The sequence below is a fragment of the Rhinolophus ferrumequinum genome, chromosome 5 (genome assembly GCF_004115265.2).
Source record: "Rhinolophus ferrumequinum isolate MPI-CBG mRhiFer1 chromosome 5, mRhiFer1_v1.p, whole genome shotgun sequence".
Classification (NCBI taxonomy): Eukaryota; Metazoa; Chordata; class Mammalia; order Chiroptera; family Rhinolophidae; genus Rhinolophus; species Rhinolophus ferrumequinum.
Window position 1 is genome coordinate 3,046,144 of NC_046288.1, and position 24,738 is coordinate 3,070,881.

Genomic DNA, 24,738 nt, shown 5'->3' on the forward strand with positions numbered 1-24,738 from the left:
TAAGTACCTCTAAACATCTCAGTATTAAGAGGTATCACTAATGAAGTAGTTTGGGCTTTCTCCACACAGCTAAACCTCAGTTGTACACTCTTTCCTCTTTAAAATCTCAATCAAACAAATCTGCTACCTACAGTGTATGTAGTTCCTTTTGTCATTATCTTTACAGTATATATTCAAAATATTGTTTTCCAAAGTTACTTGGGTTATTTCTTGTCTTCACCACCCCCTTCAATGTGTTACATAATTTATTTATAGTTTAGTTAGGTTTATTTATAACTATTTCATTTTTCATTCTCCCTGTCTGCTGAGTGATTTAAATTATTATTTGTGTGTGTGTGTGTGTGTGCGCGCGCGTGCTCGCGTGTGTGAAAAATTGCCCTAGTTATTGCCCTAGTAAGCTATACAAGAAGGGTATACTCAGGGAATTGTCACACACACACACACACACACACCCTTGACTACTACCCTTTCCCTGTTTTCCCTCTAGTTAATTTTTTTTTTCTTGCAGAGCTATGGGTTATTCTGAAACTACTTTATGTGTATACTGGAATTGAACAAATAAGTAAATATATTGAGGATAATGAGATTCAGATTTCTTCCTGTTAGAGAAAGAAGTTACAAATAAGGCAAAGGGAGAACGCTAGAATAAACCCTCTGGTGTTTGGTTGGATTCAGAGGTATCAGCATAAACTCATCGTTCTTAATATACACAAAGATAAATGATACAAAAATACAGATGCAGTAAATGCAGGTGTTAGTATACATGTATATGTTTCCCAGCTCTATCTGCTAAGAAGACATGGAAGCAGTGACACCCAGTAATAGTTGAGCATACCTAGTACCTAGATGTGGGATTCAAATACCATTCTCCAATAGAATACCAAGGCTCCTTTCATAAATGGCTCCAATAGAATACCAAGGCTCCTTTCATAAATGGCTGATTCTAAAACTGAGGTAGGAAAAATATAAGATAAGCCTGGAACAATAAGTAAGAAAATGGTTTAAAAATGTTATTTATGAAGGCATGTCAAAAAGACACAAAAGCCAACTTGACAGAGCTCCCAGTGGCCAAATCTGGAACAATTTTAGCTGCACAATGATAGTATTGGATTGTAATCTACAGAATAAAACATCCATATTGATACAAATATTTAAATATATGAGGAGAAGGGAAAGTTCCTCTTTATAGTGAAATTCCAGTTATAAGTTAAGAAGTAATTGGGGAAATGGAAAGTCACCACTAGGCAAACAGCATGATGATAATGTTGCAAGCAAGAACCATCAATGGATGCTAAAATTAGTGAGTGAAAGGATAATGAGAAAAACGAATATTTACATAATCTCAAAGTATTTTCCCACCAGATACTTATTAATTATAAAGATACATAATTACCTAGGGTAAAGAAATTGACAGACACCACTTCAACTAGGTAATAAAGGTTAATGTCACCAGTAATAATTCTTGTGACATCGTATACCACTGGTAAGATACATTAACAAAGCCACATCACTTTGGTGGTATTGCTCAAAATGCATTTTCTCAATCTAATCATTAGACAATATTGGAGAAATCAAATTGAGGGCATCCTACAAAAATAAGTGGCCAGTACTCTTCAAAAGTATCAATGTCAAAGCCATAGGAAAACAGACTAAAGCAACTTGTCAGAGATTGATTGGATTGTCAAAATTTGGAGGAGACTATGGAGACGTAACTAAATGCAGCGTGGGGTCAAAAAAAAAAAAAAAAACAGACCTTAGTGGGAAAACTGGCAGAAGTCAAATACATTGTATAATGTATTTGTATAAAAATTGTATAAATGTTACTGTAATGATTTCCGTAATGGTACTGTGATTATGGCAGATGTTCTCATTAAGGAAAGCTGGTTGAAGGGTATACAGGAATTCTGTACTATGTTTACAACTTTTCTGTAAATAAGGTTTTAAATTAAAAAGTTTTTAAAATCATCAAAGTGAAGCAAAACCCCTTTTAGTTGGGTTTCATTAGTATATCTGAAAAAAAGTTGGAGTTTTCAAAAATATTGTTCTTGATAAACAGTAATGAAACAAACAGAAGAACATTGAACCATCATAATTCAGCTTACAAAGTGCATATGCTGTCAGATCTCTGGTTAGGTCTCTGGCCTTTGTCCCATTTCTTAGCCTGTCTAACAGAGTATATAATATCTGCTCCCCAGGGGACGCAGGCAAGGTCTTCATGGTCCAGTTGGTCTCCCTCTGCACTCCAGCTTATTTCCCCACTATGACAGAGCTGGTCTCAGTCACTTGAACGTTGGGGGCAAGGATGAATTGGGCTAATTCTGCCTTTCATTAGGACTTTTCTAGTCAGGTCTCGTTTGGCCTGGCTCTTTTCTGAAAAACTGGAGAACTGGGAAGTCTGACACAATAAATGAACATTCAGTTGCAATTCTAACTTTTACAGATTAGCTAAGAAAAGTAATACTGAGTAAATGTACCCGTACAGTCCTACAGCTAATTGCTTTTCCATACTTTTTTTCATTTTTGTAACAACTTCGTGTGGTAGATATTAGCTCCATTTTATAAATAATGATACTGAGGCTCAGAAAGGTTAAATATCTTGCCAAAATGACACATTAAATATGGAAAACCAGATTCAAACTCAAGTCTATTTGACTCCAAAGCATGCTGTTGTTTTTTTTTTACTTACAGGTCCAACAGAAAAAAATATATATACATCATTACATGAAATACATATATAAAAGAATAAGGAGGTAATTTCATGATAGCGTCAGTACCCATATAGAGCTCTTCTTTTTTGGTGCTTCTGTAAGCAGTGAACTCTTCTCTATTTCATGCTTCCCTTTTTAATTGACTGTGACCTCCAAATTTTAATTTTATTTTAAATGTCTATTTTTATATTTTAAATTTCCTTTTGATATTTCTCTTTAGACTTCATTTTTATATTTTAAATTTAAAAGCCTCAAATCCCTTATTTCATAGGCAAGTTGTATATCCCTTTAGATTGTAAACATCTTAAGAGCAGTTACCGTGTCCTGTACTCCTTTTGAATTTCCCAAAGCCTCTAGCAAGACTAGGACCCAGTAATTACTAGATGATTAGTGGTCTTCAGATTCATAGTGTCTAATAAAACTAAAACGGCAAAAAGGAAACAATATTCAATACTATGTTGGAATCTTAGTCAGCAAATGGATGTTATCCTCGGTTTTCTTGCTCTGAAATTATTTAAGCACTTGATTGGTTTTCTGCTGCAGCCGTAACAAATTACTAACAACACTTACTGGCTTAAACAACACAGATTTATTATTTTATAGCCTGCTGGTTATAAGTCCATCACAGATCTCACTGGGCTAAAATCTAAGTGTTGACAGAACGGCATTTCTGGAGATTCTAGGAGAGAATCTGTTTCCTTGCTCTTTTGGGTGTTGGCAAATTTCAGTTCCTTTTGATTGTAGGTAGGCCCCAGGACTCCACCAAACAGTTCCATCACCAAAGAACTCCTTCATGCTATCCCTTTTTAGTCATACCTTCCTCCTACTGCAAACTCTGGCAACTATGCTTTGTTCTCTCTCACTAGAGTTTGTGTTTTTGAGAATGTCATATGGATAAAATCATACAGTATGAAACATTAGTATCTGGCTTCTTTCACACAGCTTACCTTTGAGATTCATTCAAATTGTTGCATGTATCCATAATATGACTCTATATTACTGAGTACTATTCCATTGTATGGATACACCACAGTTTATCCATTTACCACTGAAGGAAATTTAGGTTGTTTCCCGTTTATGGAGATTATGAATAAAGCTGCTATAAACATTGATGTATATGTGTTTTTTGTGTGAACATGGTTTTCATTTCTCTAGGGTTTTAAATACCTAGAAGTGGTATTGTTGAGTAATATGTTAAGTGTATGTTTAATGTTTTGAGGAAATACCAAACTTTTCCAAAGTGGCTGTACCATCCCACCACTAATGTATGAAAGATCCACTTTCCCCACATCCTCACCAGTATTTGATTTTATAAGTTGTTTTTCACTTCAGCCATTCTAATAGGTGTCTCTTTATGTGTTGTTTTCACTTGCATTTCCCTAATGGCTGGTGAAGGTGAATACCTTTTCATGCGCTTATTTGCCATCTTCATATCCTCTTTAGTGAAATGTCTCTTCATGTCTTCTGTGCATTTTCTAATCAAGTTATTTGTTTTATTATTATTATTAATTAAAGTATTTATTATTAATAAAAGTATTCCTTACAGTTGGGATAAGTATTTTTTTCCAGTCTGTAGCTTGTCTTTTCATTCTCTTATCGTAGTCTTTCACAAAGCAAAACTTAGATTTTGATGAGGTCCATTTTATCAATTTTTCCTTTTATCTATCTTGCTTTTGGTGTCATGTCCAAGAACACTTTACCTAACCCTAGATGACCAGAATTTTCTCCTTTGTGTCCTTCACTTTTTATTATATATGTAGATACATATATCACATCTTGTTACCCATTCACACATCCATGGACCACAGGCACTTTGGTTATTTGCATGTCTTGGCTATTGTAAATAATGCTACAGTGAATGCTCACTTTTTTAAAAACTATAAATAAGCTCTTCTTTAAGAGTAAGAAATGTATATTATAATGTTTACTGCTTGAACTCGTAGTCCTTTATTATCATTTTTAATATCTGCTTGCTCTGTAATGGTACTCCCTTTTCATTCTTGATATTAGTAATTTGTGGCTTCCCTCTTTTTTTGTCAGTCTTAATGAACATTTTTCAATTTTATTGATATTTTCAAAGAATCAGCTTTTTATTTCATTATTTTTTTCTCTATTTTCTGTTTTAAATTTTATTGATTTCTGCTCTTTATTACTTTTCTGTTTGCTCTGGGTATATTTTGCTCTTCTTTTTATTTTTTTAACACAGAAGCTTAGGATTTCAACTTGAGACTTTCTTTTATACTATAAGCTTTTAACACTATAAATTACCCTTTAAGCAATGCTTTAGGTACATCCCACAATTTTTTTTCTTTTTTTAATTAAATGTATTGGGGTGAAAATTGTTAGTAAAGTTACATAAATTTCAGGTGTACAATTCTCTGATACATCATCTATGTATCACATTGTGTGCTCACCACTCAGAGGCAGTTCTCCTTCCATCACCATATATTTGATCTCTTTTTACCCTCATCTACCACCCTCTCCCCCCTTACCCTCTGGTAACCACTAAACTGTTGTCTGTGTATATGAGTTTTTGTTTCTTTATTTGTCTTGTTCCTTTGTTGCATTCAGTTTTATATCCCACATATGAGTGAAGTCATATGGTTCTGTACTTTTTCTATCTGACTTATTTCACTTAGCATAATCTCAAGATCCACAAATGTTGGTATGTTGTTTTTCAATTTCCTTACTGACCCATAAATTCTTTAGAAGTGTGTTAATTTCCACAGTGGAGATTTTCTTATCTTTCTGTTATTTGAATCTAGTTTAAATTCATTATAGTGAAAGAACATACTTTGTATGATTTCATTTATTTTAAATGTATTATTTTGTTGTATGATCCTGGCTATGGTCTGTCTCCATGAATGTGCTGTGTACGTTTGAAAAGAATATGTATTCTGTGGTTGTTGAGTGGAATGTTCTATAAATGTCCATTGGATGTAGTAGTTGTTAGTGTTGCCTAGTTCTTCTATATCCTTGCTGACTTTCTGTTTGCTTCTTGTGTCAATTACCAGATTTTGCCATATATAATGCGCACTTTTTTGTCCAAATTTGTGAGGGAAAAATAAGGATTCACATTATACATGGGTAGTACTAATTCCATATCTATATAAATGTCTTTAATTATTTATGTTTATGAGTTAAAAGTGTAACTCTAGAAATCAATAATGATATCTGCATGCAAAATAATACCATGGAATAGAATTATCAGTTTTGTTGAATTTGCAATGACAAAAAGTTCTTGGCCTTCTGTGATGTGTAAATACCGTAAATTTGTTACCGGTACATAAAATTTCTTGTACCTTGTATTTGTTCTTGTGTTTTGTGATTATTTGTTACATAAAATTTTTTGTACCATAATATGTTAAAAAATAAATGCTAAAATTCCTTCATAATACAAAAACATAAGTACCTAAATGTAAACAAACAAAAATTTGAATTAAAATGAAAGATTTTTTTTCCCTGAAAGTTGGGGCCAAAAATGTGGGTGTGCATTATACACGGCAAACTACAGTAATATACGAGGAGTATTGAAGTCTCCAGTTATAATCATGGATTTGCTGCTACTTTCTATTCTGTCAGTCACAGATTTTGAAGTTCTGTCGCTGGATGCATACACATTTAAGATTATTATGTCCTCTCTGTGAATTGACCTTATCATTTTATAATGTTTCTCTATATCATAATTTTCTTAGCACCAAAGTTTACTTTGATATTAAAATAGTCACCCTCGCTTTCTTTTAATTAATGTTTCATTGTTATATCTTTTTCCTTCCTTTTACTTTTAACCCTCCTATATCATTAGATATAAAATAACGTTTTTGTAAAGAGCTATAGATGGAGCTTGGTTTTTTTAATCTATTCTGACAGACTCTCTCCCTTCATTGGCTTGTTTAGACTATTTACACTTAATGTAACTTTTGATGTCTGGATTTAGGTTTACTGTTGTATGGTATTTGTGTTTTTTTCCCCTCTGTTTTTTCATCTGTTTTCCTTTCCTGCTTTCTTTTGGATCATTTGAATATAATTTAGTATTCAATTTTCATTTACTTATTTCATTTTTAACTATATCTCTATATATAGGTTTTTTAGTAGTTGCGCTATAATCAACTTAGAATTAATATCGTACCGCTTTAGGTGAAATATAGAAATCATACTCCCATATGGGTCCCATCACCCTCCCTTCTTTATGTTGTAGTTGTCACATGTACTACATCATTTCTCTTGTTCTCTTTCATTCCTGACATTTCAAGTTTCCTTCTATCATTTCCCCTTGTTTCTGAAGATCTTCCTGTAGTAGTTCTTTTAGATCAGGTGGCAATGAACTCTGTTAGTTTTCCTTCATCTGAGAATGCCTTTATTTTACCTTTGTTTCTGAAGTGTAGTATATTTTCACTAAATATAGAATATGGGGTTGATAGCTTTCTTTTCATTTAGCACTTTAAGAATGTTCCTCCTCCTCATGGAATTATTGATTTCTAATGATAAATCTGCTGTCTTTTAAATCATTGTTCCTTTACAATTATGCATTATTTTTTCTGGCTCTTTTCAGGATTCTTTTTAAACTCTAGTTTTAGGAGTTTTATTGATGGTTTGGGACTGGATTCGGGGGTCTTAATCCTGTTTGAGATTCAGTTAACTTCTTGAATCTATTGGTTTGTGTCTTTCTGGGACTCCAATGGCATGAATATTAGATATTTTACTATTGTCTTACATATCTCTGAGACTTTTTTAAAAATCATTTGACTCTCTGTTGTGCAGGTTGGATAATTTCCATTGATCTATCATCAGGTTCACTGATCTTTCCTCTTTCATCTCCATTTTGCTATTGAGCCTATTCAGTGATTTAAAAAAAAAAAAGTATTACTGTATTATTCTAAAATTTCCTTTGGGTTCTGATTTATATCTTTTATTTGCTGATGAAAATTTGCTGAGACTCTTTCCATTCTTTTCAAGTGTGTTCACCCTTACTTCTTGGAACGCTTTTATAATAATAGCTAGTTTAAAATCTGAAAGGTAAATCATCGCCGGCAGACTGGGGAAGAAGACATGGCAATAATTTCAACATCTGTGCTTTCTCAGTGTTGCCATCTTTTGATCATATTTTCCTATAGAAGTTGAGATTTTCCTGGTTCTTCATATGCCAAGTAAGTTTGGATTTTATCTTGGACATTTTGAATATTATCTTTTGAGACTCTTGGTCTTATTTAAATCCTGTGGAGAACTTGATATTTTTGGTTTAGCAGGCAACTTATTTAGTTATATCAGTCTCTAAGTTCCAACCAACTTTCTCTGGGTAGTGGCCATGTCCCATACTTTAGTTCTCAAAGTCTGTGGAGAAGTTTGGGCATGGACCCAGGAGTTCACAAACAATTTGATGGGGTCACTTTCCTGTTTCCTCCCTTTCCATGATCTCCCCAATACTTTCAGTTCTCTGGGACTCCCATTTTTAGTCTTCTGTCCGAAAATCTGGGACTGTATTTGCCATACTTTGCAATGCATTTCCTACAACTAGGACTACAGGAAAAAGAGCTGCAAGAATACAGGGAAAGAAAGAACTCAGTGGAAGTTTGTACCACCCTTTTGGGGCCACTGCTCCTCTGATTGGAGAAGAAAGTTACCCTCCTTGGAGTTTTGGGTACCTTTAGGCTCTTGCTGTCACCACGGTCTCGACCTCTACTGTGGGGTGACCTGGGGGCTGGGACACAAGAGAATAGAGTGGAAAATGAGTATTTTTCCCTTTTTCGAGCACTTTCCTGCTCCTTGAGCCTAAACTAGTTTTTCCTAGAGCTTTCTCTGCCATTTTCCAGTGTCCACTTCCTGGCTTTAGGCTGCCTTGAATCCAGGCCAGGGAGTGGATGGAATCATTTTGAGTTCCGTGGAACTTTGAATTCTTGTCTTCTTCCCCAGTCTGCCTGTGATGATTTACCTTTCCGAGACCTCAGTAGTAACTCCATGCGTTCTACCCAGGGTTTTTTTAGCTGTATTTAATGAGACATGCAGGGTGGTGTGTGCTTATCCCATCTTAACCAAAGATGACTTTATGTATGTTTTTTACCTTTGTGTAAGTTAACAGGTATTCATGGAGGTTGTGAATTATACTTACTGTGACTTTGATGGACAAGTATACCAAAAAAAATGCATATTTAAAAACTAAAGGATGCAGAAAGGAAAACTAAGCAGTCTGGAAATTTTCGGAAAAAGTACACAGTGAAATAAACATTGCATCCCTAATTAAAGTTTGTATACTTTATGCCTGAATTCAGAAATCAATCGACATTTGCTGTTTGGACAGTATTTCTATAGCAGGGATAGTAGGGTGGGAATCGCAGAGAGCAAGGTCAGGGAAGAAACAAAATGAGAGAGATGTGAACTGATCTTTAAAGAACCAGATTAGTAGAAGTTATTCAGATGAAAAGGGTAATGGTATTCTAGGCAGAGGGAGCAACTTGAGGAAAGGCAGGTATAAATGGGTATGGTTGTGTAGATGTGCATTCTAGAGGAAGAGATGAAAGCAGGAGAGGAGTCTCATTCAGTGAGCCACTCACAGTGTCTTATTAGAGATTGCTAATAATATATTCCCACAAACACATGGTTAGCAACAGTTAGAAACACATTGGTACGAATTTCAAAAATGTTAGTTTTAGAATGTAGAACATGTGCTGTTCTAAATAATCAGTCCTGTACTTTGAACTGTTCTATCCTGCCATTGAAAGTAAGTCTTCTGGGTTTTGTTTGGGATTTTTTTGTTTGTTTTTGTTTTTGTGTTTTTATTATTGGGGAGCAGTTTTATTCCAGGACCCATCAGCTCCAAGTCATTGTTTTCAATCTAGTTGTGGAGGGCACAGCTCACTGGCCCATGTGGTAATCAAACCGGCGATCTTGGTGTTAGCACTGTGCTCTAACCAACTGGCTGCCCTCGTCTGGGTTTTTAATTAAAATGAATTTCATTTGCCATTCTTGTTTTTACTTACTAGAAATTTCTTATGGCAAATTGAACAAGTGCTACCTCTTTTGATCTAAATTTGTGATATTTACCTTTGACGGTTTTTATAAATTAAATTTTCAACTTTGAAATAAGTAGAGATTCACAAATAATTCACAAATAGTTTTAGGTTCACAAATAATATAGAGATCCTGTTTACCTTTTACCCAGTTTTCCCCGATGGTAGCATCTTACAAAACTATAGTGCAATGTCACAGCCAGAATACTGACACTCATATAGGCAAGATACAGAAAAATTCGACCACCACAGGGCTCCCTAGTTGCTTTTATACACCCACCATTCCTCCCCTCCCCTCTACCCCTCCCTTAATCCCCGACAACCACTAATCTGTTCTCTATTTTTATACTTTTGTCATTTTAAGAATGTTATATAAATGGAATCATGCAGCATGTAACATTTTTGGATTGGCTTTTTTCACTTTTCACAATTTCTTGGCGATTCATCTAAGTTATTGCATGTACAAATAGTTTGTTCCTTTTTATTGCTGAGTTGTACTTCATGACTTATTTTTCAGCTACATTTTGCTATTATTTGGGGAGGGTGCAGTCTTGTTACTCCTTTTTTCTGATTTATATATTTGCTTTGGAATTTAGACTAAAAGCAAAACCGTAGGAGCATTCCAGTTTTCCTTTCCAAATTGCATTTAAGTTAATCATTCATAATGTGTTGGCATCATTAAGTCTTACAAATCTTACGTGCAAGTAGACTCTCTTCTTACATTTCCTAAAGTAGGAGATCAAAACACATGAGGGGGAATGCTGCTTGAAGAATATTTAGAACAGCCCCTGTCCCAGTACACCCTCATGCTAGTCTGGGGTGGAGCAGGAAAGAGCCTGTTACTGGACAGCACCCAGCAGTGAAAGAAGTGTGTTCACATTACAGGCCAGCATTGGGATCTTACTGTTTTCATTAGTCAACATGGTTTTAGTTGTTGAACCAAAATTCCAACCCCACTAATGAGGGAAAGAATGGAAACTTCCAGTTTTTAAATTGTGGTAAATAAGTCTGGGACCAAATTCTGAAGTATGTTAAATGCTCATCTAAGGAACCTAGATTTTATTCCAAGCAGAAATGAAGGAATGAAGAAGTAAATAAATAATTGGCTTGCAGACACTACTTATATTAGCTATAACTAAGTAGAAAAGTTAGTAATGTTCAAAGTATCATTTTAACCTTTTGAATATCAGTGTTACCTTCCACCTTAACAAGAAGTAACTGCCTGTTTTGATTTTCATTTAAGGAGAAATAGGCATAGATATATAATAAAGGTATATTACTATCATGTCATGTCAGGTTAGTTTTAAGTACATGCTTTGGAGAGAAAAAGAAAGGATTATTAGAGATTTTCACACTTAGCAAACACTGGTGCTTATCCTACAGTATTGGAAAAACTTTACCAGGAATTTTTAAACTGTCATTTTGCTGATGGCAAATATAAAATGAGAATTCTTTAGCAGAAGTAGATCTCATCATTACCTACTTTATACAATGTTTTTGGGGGGTTCCTTTTTTGCTAATCTAGAGAGGTTTGTGCATATTTTAACTATTTTTTACACAGTGATCATCTTTAAGTACTCATAGAAAAGTTAATGAGTAAAGAAATGCTGCTGAATAAATCCACCCAGTAATCCAAGGCACTTAAAGAAATACATGCTTTAATGTGAGCAAAGATTTTACTTGATTAGTGCTCTATTTCACAATTCAATTATCAAACTTAGGGAAATCTAAATCAAGATTTTTGACTGACATTCAGTTGGATTTGATTGGGGTATAGATAACTACATAATGTTTTAGTATGACTTTATAAGTATTCTGATTATAATTATGATATATACTCTGCTACTATTTTTTTAAAGGTTTTAACTTCATGTCTTTCATATATGCACATGTTCTAAATAAATTATTATAATAAATAAAACACTTGAATATATAAACCAAACTTTCTGCTTGCCAAAATAATATGCATATTGACTCTGATCTTACTCTGTATACAAGACTAGAATCAGCCCACTTGACTTACTTCACACTAATGAAGTAAACATAGGTGGCAGAAAAGGATAGTAGACACCTAGAAATGTTTATCAATACCATTATTATTATTTATTACTGTTTAGCAGTAGTTACAATAATGAATAGAGTCAAAGAAAAAATATAGTGCCTTGGGAATTTACTCTGGGTACAGTGAAATTTGGTCTAGTCTTCTTTCTGGTTCTCTGGTTATCTAGTTACACAACGGTGTAGTGAAAGGAGGTTTTACAGCCATTCAGACCAGCATTCAAATTTCACTGCTTCCACCTGGTAGCTACATGGCCTAGGGCAAGTTGTTTAACCTCCTCGAGCCTCGAGTTTGGGTATTACTTTTTTTTCACTTATAAAATTGTAGTTATGAAAGTTAAAGGAAATAAGTTTATAGAGCATCTAGCACAGTGCCTAGAACATAGAAATCTGTGCTTTGGGTGAGAAATAAAACAAGTAATACTACTACCTCTGGGTAGAGTTCCTCTTCTAAAACAAATACTAACATCCCATTTTGCTTATAATTCCAGAATTATATATAAATCTTCATTAATTTTGCATCTCTGAAATATTTTATGGATTTAATAAAACTGCTCATTTTTTAAAAAGCTGTACTTTTCAAGGGCACATTACTATATTTATAAAAAGAAAAATCCAAAATAAATATAATCTAAAAGTTTTCTTTTCACATTTCTAGAGGTTAAAGCGTTTGTGACACATGGATCTATTTTAATCCTTTGCTCTTTGATTTTAGCAGGAAAGGAAGGACAAGAAATCCTGGGGCCTGAAGCTCAAGCAGATGAAGCTGGATGTTCAGGTACTCTCTTGCCATTTCCTTTTGTACTATATAGTCTTTGAACAAAGCCTTTTGTGTCACTGGTTTTTGCATTCGTGAGTCCTGAATTTAGTCTATTAATATTTCCTCCTCTTTTATTTTCTTACTCTCCTTAAATGTTTAAGTACAGAGGCAGTATATGAAAGTTAGGAATCTATATTCTTTAAGTACAATTTTAAACTTATAGATTGATATAGTAGAGCAGATTTCCATCTTTAAAGATGACGAGTATAATCTACAAATAATCCAAAATATAAGTGTTTGAATGATGATTTTAATTTCTGTCAAAATTTTTACCAAGGTTATAAAAATGTAGATCTATTTTGAGTTTCATTATTAGTTACCAGGATCTGCATTAAAATTGCCCACAAGACAGAAAGCAGAAGAGAGAAGAATAAGCAAATATCATGGGTTATCTCCAAACCAGATGAGAATCATGAATATTGATGAGTTGAATGAACATGTCACAGCAAACAAGAGAATCAAAAATGTTTCTTGTGATTTCTGTGAGTGAAAAAGGCCAAAATAAAGCGGAACTACAGCAAATAAAGAAATTTGCTCCTAGGTAACTAAAAGTATATACTCCCTGAGACTTAAGCCTCTTCCTCTATAATAAATTCAGATCAGATTTAAGAAGCAAAAGAATAAGTGCGAAACTGAAATCTAGACCTTATGTACAATTCCAGGCACTTACTGTGTCACATATGTCAGCTAGAACTCTTGGAATGTAAGCTTCAAAAATGAATTCCAAATTATTAAAGACATTTCCTTAAAATACTACACTTAAAAGTAGTGTAATTGTATTTTTTACATTCAACTATAAATTAAGTATTCTAACATATAGTTTTAATTAAATTTTCTGTGTTCTTTTCTTTGGTTTAACATTTATAGTTTTTTTTTTCCTTTGCAGTGAATTTTATAGGAATATTCCATATAATTATATAAATTATCTTTCATTATGTAAATGAGTGTGTTTCATAGTAATGTGTCAAAACACATTTTTATCTCTAAGATAAACATTAGCACTCCCATACAGTCAGTCAGTTCTGTGAAACAAAGAGTAGATCTTTATGCTGTTATTAATGGTATGTTCCACATTAATTAAATAATAATGGAATATGTGATTATTTATGATGCCTGCAGCCTAAGATTTTATATTCTGCCTTTAACTTGATTGTGTTTAACTTGCATAAATAATGTATTCAGGTACACTTATTATCAAATATTTGTCATGCTGAATTACACATCATACAGAAGATTTAAACTGGTTGTTTATTATTAGTAAAATTATGTTAATAAACACAAAAGACTGTTGTTTATTACTCAGTTCCAGGTTTACAGTATTTTACCTCAGAATTTGTCCTTCACTACAAAAACGAATGAATTCTTTCAATTTGGAGTATTGAGTCGTACATAATTTCCCTCCCTCCCCACCCCCCCAAAAAAATCACATCTGGAAAGTAAAGTAACCTTGTATTAACCAGAGTTGCTGTGGAAATGTAAGTTGTCCCCACCTACAAGATGATTCCTGCTGCATTATTTCCCTGCAACGTGGAGAGTTAGGACTAAGCACACATTTAAAAAAGCCCTGATAAGTGCAGTTTTAAGGAAAGCAGGATGGAATTAAGATAGTTGAGACTTTTGAACAGTTCAACTTAAAGTTATGTTTTACCTTTGCTGCTGTTACGTCCTTGACTTCTGGGGAATAATGTACTGACACAGTAAACAAAAACATTGTACAAAGGTCACCATCATTCTTTCAGAACTTTGTCAGATCCTTTCTATAGCTGACTTCCTTTTGCAATTCATGAAGTTAAAAGAACTATAGTTGCAGCTTAGTATTCAGAGAGTGAAAAATTCACCCAAACATCCTTTGTTTCTTCTGATCATCCCTTTTCCATTTATATAGTTAATAGTTTACAGAGTTTCAGAAATTGAGAATAAACATAGGAGGAACCTTAAGGCTACTTTATTCTGTTAGAAATAGTGCTCGCTTTAGCAGCACATATACTAAAATTATTCTGATGGAAATAAAATCTCGATAGCTAAATGAAAATTTTCAGTCTTTATATTACATGTTTGTCTCTTTATTATTGCTCCCACTAATTTGTGACTATAACCCTCTAATACTACACTTTGGCAAAGGATTCTAGTCCTATAATTCTATAATTTGACAATCAACTCTGAGCTTTGTCATACATAAAAGAAAAACAAATTATCATTATTATATGTTTCTGAGAATGTGCTCTTCTCTTTAGTATTTAAATACATAAGTTTATCAGCCTAAGACTAGGAATTTTGCTTTATAATTGACCTTTTTACAATGTGTACTTCCCAACACTTTAAATTTTATGGGTAAAACTGCAGAATTTCTGGTCTCTGCCTGAAATTGGCTTGGTAAATACCAGTTCATGGAGACAGTATAGTTTAATTGGAAAAGCCCAAATTTGCTACCAGATACCTAATGACAAACCATCTATTCTAATAGCAATACTTTCTTATTGTGTGATTTTGGAAAAGTTATCTAACTTTTCTGACCCTAATTCTTTACCAGGAAAAATTTTAATTGAGAAATTACAATGTTTGCCTTGCGGGACTACTTTGAGGAAAGTAGGTAACAATTACATAGCACTGACGATATGCCTGGTACAATAATAAGCACATACTAAATTAGTTTAATCGTCACAACACCTCTAAGAGGTACTGTTGTTATCCTCCTAATTTGATGTTATATACATTGATTATGTACTGCCTCATAAATTTCTTAATGGACATATAAAATTTTTCATTTTAAGTGTACGTGGTTACAAACAGTCTAATTTCTGGCATATTAAAAATTACATTTCTGACATCACTGATATTGTGAAATCTATAACAATTTAATAACTACTATCATTCACTTTTTAAAAAATATTACTAAGCTCTTCAAGAGTCAGAAATGTTATATTTCCAGTCTACATAGAATTTGATGCTGATGTACTATATGTTTCTTGTTTGAAGGTATTTTTGATCAACTGTCATTTCTTTACAAGAAAAACGTCTACATAAATTGAAATTCAAGTTTCTCTTTAATATTTAGGAACCACAAAGCTTGAAAGGTTTTTTTTTTAAATTATAGATTGACTTATCATATATTAATACCACACGGTTGCTCACAACATAAATACGTCCAAGTTTTAATAAATTATTATTAAAGAAAAATATTACTGGAAATGAATTCAGAGGAACTGAAGTATTCTCCAAATAGTTCATATATTGATAGTTTAATGTTATTTATTTCTAGAAGAAAATGTGTTCAGCATTAATTCTGTTTTGATTTTTTGTTTAGTACTGAAATAACCTTATTCTACTAAATAAAAAGATGAAATACATTTTTGTTACAACTGATATACTCAATTCTTTACACATCTTCAGAATTACATGTAAAAAGTAATGGTTATATCTATTAGTAAAAATGTTTTTAATGTCCTGTCAACTGACAATTCTATTAAATTCTCTTCAAGTTTGTTAAAAGCAAAAATTCAAAGCCACCTAATTTGCTAAAGGATTTGTTTTCCAGTCATCAGAATCATTCACTCGTTTTCTGGAACATCAACCAAAAAGGCTTTACCAGTACTTATTCATCAAAGGATTAATATCTGTTTGGGGCTTTTATTTATTTTTCCCCTTACAAAAAGGCACCTGTTTAATATATTCAGAAATAGTTGGGGAAATTGAAATGTTGTTAGTTTTAGTACCTTTTGTCAATACATTTTTTATGTATTTTTTTAGTCTTACCACATGAATTAACTATATTTTGATCAATACCTTAGAACTACAAACTGGGTTCATTCAATTTCTAGCTCATTGGTACCTAATAACCTAATTAGCAAAGCCAATTACCAGACTTTCAACCAAATCAGATTTTCTGTCAGAAAAAAAGTGTCTCTTCATTTTGCTAATTCAAATAAGTGTGTCAGTATACATTTTGAGGAATTTTATAAAAATGTTCTCTATGATGAATATATAAATTATAAATAATAAGAAATATATAAAGTGTAAATAAATGCATCTTTTACAAATAAAATATTCAAATAGTGAGATTAGAGATTATTTAGATCTAATCTAATTTTATTAATTGTAAAAATCTTTGTCTCCAAATGAGTATATTTACAACCAGTTATACTATATTGGTAAGCTTACAGCTTATTGAAGATACAAGATTCGTGTATAAAATAGACTATATAATTCTGAAAAGTATACTATTTAAAACTCATCATTCCAGTGTGTGTATCTGTGTGTGTGTGTGTGTGTGTGTGTGTGTGTGTGTGTGTAGTTCCTAGGACATAGAAAGTCCAAACATTTTATAAGTGGAGACTGTTTAATTGAAATAAATATTTTAAAATATAATTTGACAAGATATTTTAAGTGTCTTATCAAATACATAAATCTATAAGAAATCACATAAACCACAAATTTCGTTAATGAGTTTTATCTAGTTTAACTTGAAAATTTGAAGTTACATTAAAAAGACTCAATGACACTGACTTATACTGCTTTAGCTGTTCAAAAATGCTTATTGTTCCAGCTAATGACAGATGCTTGGAATTATTTTTGAGAATACTCTTTGCTTTACTCTCATCAGGCTCCTAAAAAGCAATGAATTTTTTTAATAATAGGGAATGGAACAGGTGAGGTCATTAAAGGAAAATTACTCTCACTCCCACTGGCCATATTATTATAGCGCTGATTTCAGAGCTCCCTAACTAGGACCAGAATATCCCCATTTCAATGACCATGCTTTACCCCCGACAGAAATCCATGTAAACAGGAAAGACCGCAAGGCCTATAGTGAGTGGTTTTATGTTGTCTTGATTAATCAGTAAAGAAGATTTTCCCCAATCAGTATTTTGAATTTTCTTTCCTTTGCCAAGCTGGAGGTTTTTACACTCCGAGGCAATGCACCATATTAATGTACTGGATCAATGGAGGGATATGCTTTTTTTTCTTGTTTCTTTTAAGTTATAGCAGAGGATACTGTGAAAGGGAAGGCTAGAGAGAAGAAACTTCAGGATTCTAAGAAAGAGTATACATTGAAATTGAGGATCTGGAGATAGATTCCCTTAAAACCAAAAGTATCACCTTACCTCTTAAAGAGTCTTCGCTTACCCCTGGATCCAGTACCCCAGTTTGGTGACTACTGGCATGAACTAAATAATACAATTCTTAATATATAGCAGATGCTAAATAATTAATAGCTGTTGGCTGTATTAAAAAGGAGAAAAAAATAATGGGTCATCATTATTACTATGTCATTGACTCTGAGGTTTTAAACAGCAGCCACCCAGAGGAGTTCAGTTACTACTACTGTGCAGGAGGTTTAGCAACATTGTTTTCACAACTGTGGAACAAAAAGATGCCCATACATCATCAGCTTCATTTGGCTCAATTTTAGCTTGGTGGGAAGTGCTGTTTTACAAATTTAGAACTGATAGTACAGTCTGAAGTGTATAAGAAGTCACCCATGAGACACTTGGGAGGCATCCTAACCCGTTACAGTTACCGCCAGTGTGAAGCAGACTTTCTCCTCTGGAGCCAGTGGGGGAAATGGAGAAAAACCTTAGTTCAGCAGCAGTGCTGCTTTAGAAACTCAGCGGCGATCTGGGCCACTTTCTCAAAGTGCAAACATTTTGTTCTCTCTTGAACCTTTCTAAATAACTCAAGGGGAAATAAATGCCTCTGCTTTAGTGCCACAGTTAAAGAGCAAGGATAGCCTAGTTTGTGTATGAATACTAGGGGAAATAAGAAGCAATTTTATCAATTTGATACTCTCTTGACTCTTCTTAGAAATCTTTCTAACTATAGGTAATATTAAAGGCATTTTCTAAGAAATCACATAATTGAATAACTGAACTTCAGGGTGGTTTATATTGAGAAGGATTCAGATTTAAAGTACAACTCTAAGTAAATATGATACAATCGATTTGCCAGGAAAAACTAAGAATTGGAAACTAAGGTTTTCTTCTTTTACTTTTTTCCTTGTTTTATCATTGACTGAGAAACTAAGAATTCAGCCAACTGTGTTCATCTTCTCTGTATCTTGTTTATCAGTAAAATGGAATAGAACTACAACTCTGAAGCTTAAAAAAGAATATTGTAGAAATTTCCAGACTTTATAACACTTTAAATTTATTTTTAAAATGACTTGATAGATTATAACAGAATGAGTGAATTTTGTTTTTAATATTCAGTCACTATTTCCTACAAATTTAAGAATAATCACATATTCTCTCAAGATAATTTCTCATTTAGAAAAACTTTGTGAATGACTTGGTGGTGAAATGGCGTTTTATAAAGTATGCGTTTCTGTTAGTGAAAGATGATGACTGCGACTCAGAGGCAGAAAATGAACAGAACCATGATCCTAATGTGGAAGAGTTCCTGCAACAACAAGACACTGCTGTCATTTACCCCGAGGCGCCCGAAGACGACCAGAGGCAGGGCACACCCGAAGCCAGTGGTCATGATGAAAATGGTAAATGGGGACTCACGGCTGTTTCTCTTTCATCTTGAAAGGATTACTATTTCCATTACTCTACTGCGGGAACCTACTCTCCCACTGTAGGGAACGTTTTTGAAAACCAAAAGTTATTGCAAGTAGCTGTACAGTAATCTCTGTAATTCATGGAATACTGTGCAGTATTATATTAGTGGCATCTCGCGTGTGTGGGGCTGATGCCTCTGCACGTGAAATGCTTAGAACAGTCCCTGGGCATTGATTTCCATTCACTAACATGGCAACGAGTAGTAGAAATGGGAACTGGAATGACCTTACTGCCCCTTGATTCTTTTCCACTATTCTAGCAGGTAAAACACGGGTGTCTGGTTCAAAACATACTAATTTGGAGACAAATGGTTTTTCTGTATCTGCTTTAGTCCACTGTGTTGTGGACAGCCAGTGTGTAAAGAGTGGCAAAATGCAATCAATAATTATAAACTGTTCACACTCTCCTGAAAAGAAATAGGTTGTCATTCTGCCCTTCCATGCACTAGTGGTGACAGGTGAAAATAGCATGCAGATGTTTCTATAAGAAACTTTATGCGAGATCTGTACCAAATACTAGGAAGTTACTTGGAACGTTTAAGAATATTTCAAGTTTTAATATCCTAAATGTGGTTTGATTTTTCCAGGGTTCCCAGTTTAATGGATAGATTTAGCTTAATATTCAAATAATCAATATTTTTTAAGGTTTTTTAGAGCAGTTTTAGATTTACAACAAAAGTGAGACAGAAGTACTGAGATTGCTCATAAGTCCCCTGGCCCATACAGGCATAGCCTCCCCCATTATCAACAGGATTCGCCAGAGTGATGTTTTTTTTACCAAGGATGAACCTCCACTGACACATCAGAATCATTCAAAGTCCATAGTTTACCTTAGGGCTCACTCTTGGTGCTGTACATTTTGGGGGTTTGGACAAATGTTTCATGACATGTATCCATCATTATAATATCATACAGAGTAGTTTCACTGCCCTAAAAGTCCTCTGTGTTCTGCCTAGCCATCCTTTCCCCCTCTCCCCATACCCCTGACAACTACTGATCTCTTTATGTATCCATAGTTTTGCCTTTCCAGAATGTCATGTAGTTAGAATCATCCAGTATGTAGCCTTTTCAGATTGACTTCTTTCCCTTAATGTGCATTTAAGGTTTCTCTATGTCTTTTTATGGCTTGATAGCTCATTTCTTCTAAGAATTGAATTATATTCCATTGTCTGGATGCACCACAGTTTATTAATCCATTCATGGACTGAAGGAGATTTTCCAGCTTTTGGCAATTATGAATAGAGCTGCTGTAAACATCTGTGTACAGATGTTTGTGTGGACAAAAGTTTTCAGTTCCTTTTGGTAAATACCAAGAAGCATGATTGTTAGATCATATGGTAAGAATATGATTGATTTTGTAAGAAACTGCCAGATTGTCTTCCAAAGTGGCTGTACCAGTTTACATTCCTTCCAGCAATGTATGATAGAGAGTTCCTGTTGTTCCACTTCCTTGCCAGTATTTTGTGTTGTCAGTGTTCTGGGTTTGTGCTATTCTGATAGGTGTATAGTGGTTTCTTGTTTTAATTTGTATTTCCCTAATAATATGTGAGGTGTGGAGCATCTTTCCATACTTATTTGCGAATTGTGTATCTTTGGGTGAGCTATCTGTCAAGGTCTTTGGCTCATTTTTTATTTAGTTATTTAATTTTTTATTGTTGATTTTCAAGAGTTCTTTCTATCTTTTGGATAACAGTCCTTTATCAGATGTGTCTTTTGCAAATATTTTTGCCAGTCTGTGACTTATCTTCTAATTCTCTTGATATTGTCTTTCTCAAAACAGAAGTTTTTAACTTTTATAAAAACCAGCTTTTCAATAATTTCTTTCATGAATTGTGCCTCTGGTGTTGTATCTAAAAAGGCATCACCTTACTCAAAGTCATATAGGTTTTCTCCTGTAATCTTCTAGGAGTCTTACAGTTCTGTATTTTACATTTAGGTCTGCAATCCATTTTGAGTTAAATTTTATGAAAGATGAGGTCGGTGTCTATAGATTCATTTTTTTTTTTTTTGCATAAGGATGTGCAGTTATTCTATTAGCATTTATTGAAAAGGCTGTTTTTGTTCTTTTGTATTACCTTTGCTCTTTAGTCAGAGATCAACTGACTGTATTTATGGGGATCTATTTCTGGGCATTGATCCATTTGTATATTCTCTTGCCAATACCACACTGTCTTGATTACTGTAGCTTTGTAGTAAGTCTTAAAGTTTGGTAGTGTCAGTTGTCCGACTTTGTTCTTCAGTATTGTGTTGGCGACTCTGGGTCTTTTGCCTATCCATATAAACATTAGAATGTTTGTCAATATCCATAATATAACTTGCTGGGATAGTGATTGGAATTGTATTGAATCTAGAAATCAATTGGGAAGGACTGACATCTTGACAATATTTAGTCAATTCTTATACATGAACTTGGAATGTCTCTTCATTTATTTAGTTTTTTTTTTATTTTGCTCATCAGAGAGTTTTTCTCACATAAGTCTCAGATTTTGTTAGATTTATACCTAAGTATTTCTACTTGTTTGGTGCTAATGTTATATTAGTCAACTTTGAAATTCTTGAAGGAAATTGAGAAGGATGGTATAGAAAATAAAATAGATTCCATTGCAAGGAGTCAACTATACTTTCCTTAAATCAGAAATCAGCTATGAAAAAGAGGAGAAACAAAAGTTTCACTCCAGAATAGATAGGATTTCTGTACCTAAATCAGTGACAAACGAAATAGAAGTAGGGTATTCCAAAATTGTTTCCTCCAGTGTGCCAAAGAACTCATTTATGAAGACTATAGATTATTTCCTCTGAGGACACTGCATTTCAGCTTAACGATTAGTGTTGTGATGATCTACTTGCATATTTGGAGAGTCCATAGTCATTGACGTTGTAATCCTGGAAAGCCCTTCTCTTTCTACTTTCATTTCTCAGTTGTTGTTTTTTTCTCCCAAAGAAAATGTGTTAACATTTCACCTATAGAAGTAGGTTGCAATAAATACGAAAGGGATATAGAATATTTTTAATATAGAGGGTGCCAAAAAATATATACACATTTTAAGAAATGAAAAAAACTGTATTAAAATTGTAATACTCGATGTATACCAATACCAAAGATGACTACAAGTCACGTTTGACTTCTGCAATTACAAGAGGTCCTCAAAGTGGTTACCATCAGTGTCCAGACACTTCTGATTATGGCGAACGACTGCTTGAGTAACGTTGACCAAAGTGTCCACTTGTATACGTTTTTTTGGCACCCCCAGTACGTATTATGTATATATATATCAAGTTTTATGTAACAAAAATGCTTTTAGAAAGCTTCAGTGAAAGAAAATAATGAAAGCTAAAGAAATGTTCCATTGCATAGATCAAAATAAGTTAAACCTTATAAAGTCCATTGTTACAAATCAACACAGTAAAATCCCATAAAAACTGGGGTCCTAACCATTCTGAATTAGTAAAACATTTGAATTATAGAATATGTTTTCAATTTGGGTATTCATTACTTTCAGGTATATAATATAATTTAACTGCTAATAATTTCACAGTATTCTATCATACCGGCAGCATCTGTTTACATATAAATAATGACTATCTTCAAAAGCTCTTAAGTATTTAAAGTTTCAGTAGATTACACATGCTCTCCCTGAACTTCATAAGATGTAAACAGGCAAACTTTACTCCAGCAGGTTGAATTATTACCAAGTGCTGAATCAGTGGTGAAGAAATCAAAACTTTTTAAAGGTTTTACATCAAGTAATACTGTCAGTCTGAAATGTTTCGCTAGCTACCAAAGGAAGATTAGGATACAAAAATTTATTTTAATTTTTTGTTTTTTGTATATTCATGGTCACAGATAAAGAATTTATAGGAAATTCAAAAAATGGTCAGATAGGTTGTTTTTTTTTAGTAGTATTGCTACCTTAAGTTTATTATAGGAATTCTAAAAAAAAAGAAAACATTCATTCCTTACATGATAAGCCTTTATTGCCAAAAAGTGATTTTTTAAAAAAACAATAATTAAATAATTTTTTAAATATAAACAAAAATTTTCACTTAACTTTTAAACCTGTATTCTATCACTTGCTTATTATGGCAGATATTCATATTTCCTTTTGATTGTTTTATGCCAGTAACCTAAAAGAATAAATTCGTATCTCATATGTGTGAGAAAACTCAATACATATTGATTTATTAATGTAATAACTTGCTGTTAAAAATATAAACAACCTGTCATTTTGTAAAATTATTAGTATTTTGTTTATTAATTGGAAAGATTAATCATGAAGGCAAAGAAGAAAATAGAAGATAACGAGAGCGGACAGCTCTGTGACACTGTAGAGCATAAGCAGCTTCAGTAATAGAAATCACATTGTGCTTGTGGTGCTAAGAATGAACACCTACAATGGTCGGCTCTGATTTTTGGCATTGTAATCAGCTAAGCACAATACGATGGACTGGGCAGTCTGGCAAAGAGAATGTCCCAAATGTTGATTTCCCACTTGCCTGTACAAATAGGAAATTCATGCTAAGCAAAACCAAACATGATTTCCAAAGACATTTCCTTGTGTGACTGATCTGGACCCCAAAGAAGAGGATCATATTAGAGTCATCAGCCATAGACTACTCTCTGGTTCCAGTTGCCTCGCTAACAAAAGATGCCATCCTAAACTTTGGGGACTTCGGGTGTTCACTTTTTCATAATTTGAATAAAATGTTCATAGTCATATATGATACATATTTCAGTATTTTTACCTAGCTGTGTAGAACCAGGTGCTCAGTCTATTATTTTGTGGGCTGGTCATTAAGCAAGATATTAAATTTACATAAACTTGAATTCCAGTACAGATAATATATGTTTATGAGGCATTTGGAGATTGTTGTGAAATTTTCTTTGGTAGTCTGTTTTTCTATGAGAAATTCAAAATGAAGGTAAAGATGGTATTTACAATAGAATGGTACTTAGGACCTTATTTCTTTGAAGACAAATCAACTATGGAAAACTACTCTTAGTTAAATAATATTAATTGGCAGAGTAGTACTAGGATTCTCAGGCTTAGATTGTTACAAATGTAAAAATATAGTTCATTGAGAGACTTCCAATTTATTTTCTCTGCCTTAATTTTCTGAAAGCTATTATTCATACAGAATTTTATGGAAAATTTGTCAGTATATTTCAATAGGGGAAAGAACGTAAATAATCATACACGAAAGGTCTTTATAGGACAGGTGTAAATCTGGCTTCCATTATACCTTTCCCCCAATATACATTCTTTTGGTCTGAACATGGTCATATAGCCACCTAACTGCCAAGGAGTCTTACAAACATAGTCTAATTATGTACTACTTACTCTCTGATGACAGTGACTTTATAGTATCATTTTCAAATTTGAAACAACATTGAATAAATAATGATGACATTGTTATCTTTAGAAAGATTCTGTTATGGTATACAAAGCCCTTTAACATGTATACTGCCATTTGCAACACCATGGATGGATCTTGAGATTATTATGCTAAGCAAAATAAGTCAAACAGAAAAAGTAGAGAACCGTATGATTTCACTGATATGTGGGATATAAAACTGAAAGCAACAAAGGA

The 24,738-nt window shown here is 33.3% G+C and overlaps 1 protein-coding gene across 11 annotated transcripts in view; it reads left to right on the plus strand.

Annotated features, from left to right (window-relative positions):
* The window catches only part of ZEB1 (zinc finger E-box binding homeobox 1), a 199,588-nt gene that overhangs the window by 153,957 nt on the left and 20,893 nt on the right, over positions 1–24,738 (plus strand). For 5 of the 11 annotated variants that reach the window (XM_033105699.1, XM_033105711.1, XM_033105703.1 and 2 more), the window contains 2 exons: positions 12,486–12,548; positions 18,919–19,080. In XM_033105699.1, the coding sequence (XP_032961590.1) occupies positions 12,486–12,548; positions 18,919–19,080 (225 nt within the window). The remainder of the gene's footprint in view (positions 1–12,485; positions 12,549–18,918; positions 19,081–24,738) is intronic. The other 6 variants (XM_033105700.1, XM_033105709.1, XM_033105702.1 and 3 more) reach the window with 3 other exon arrangements.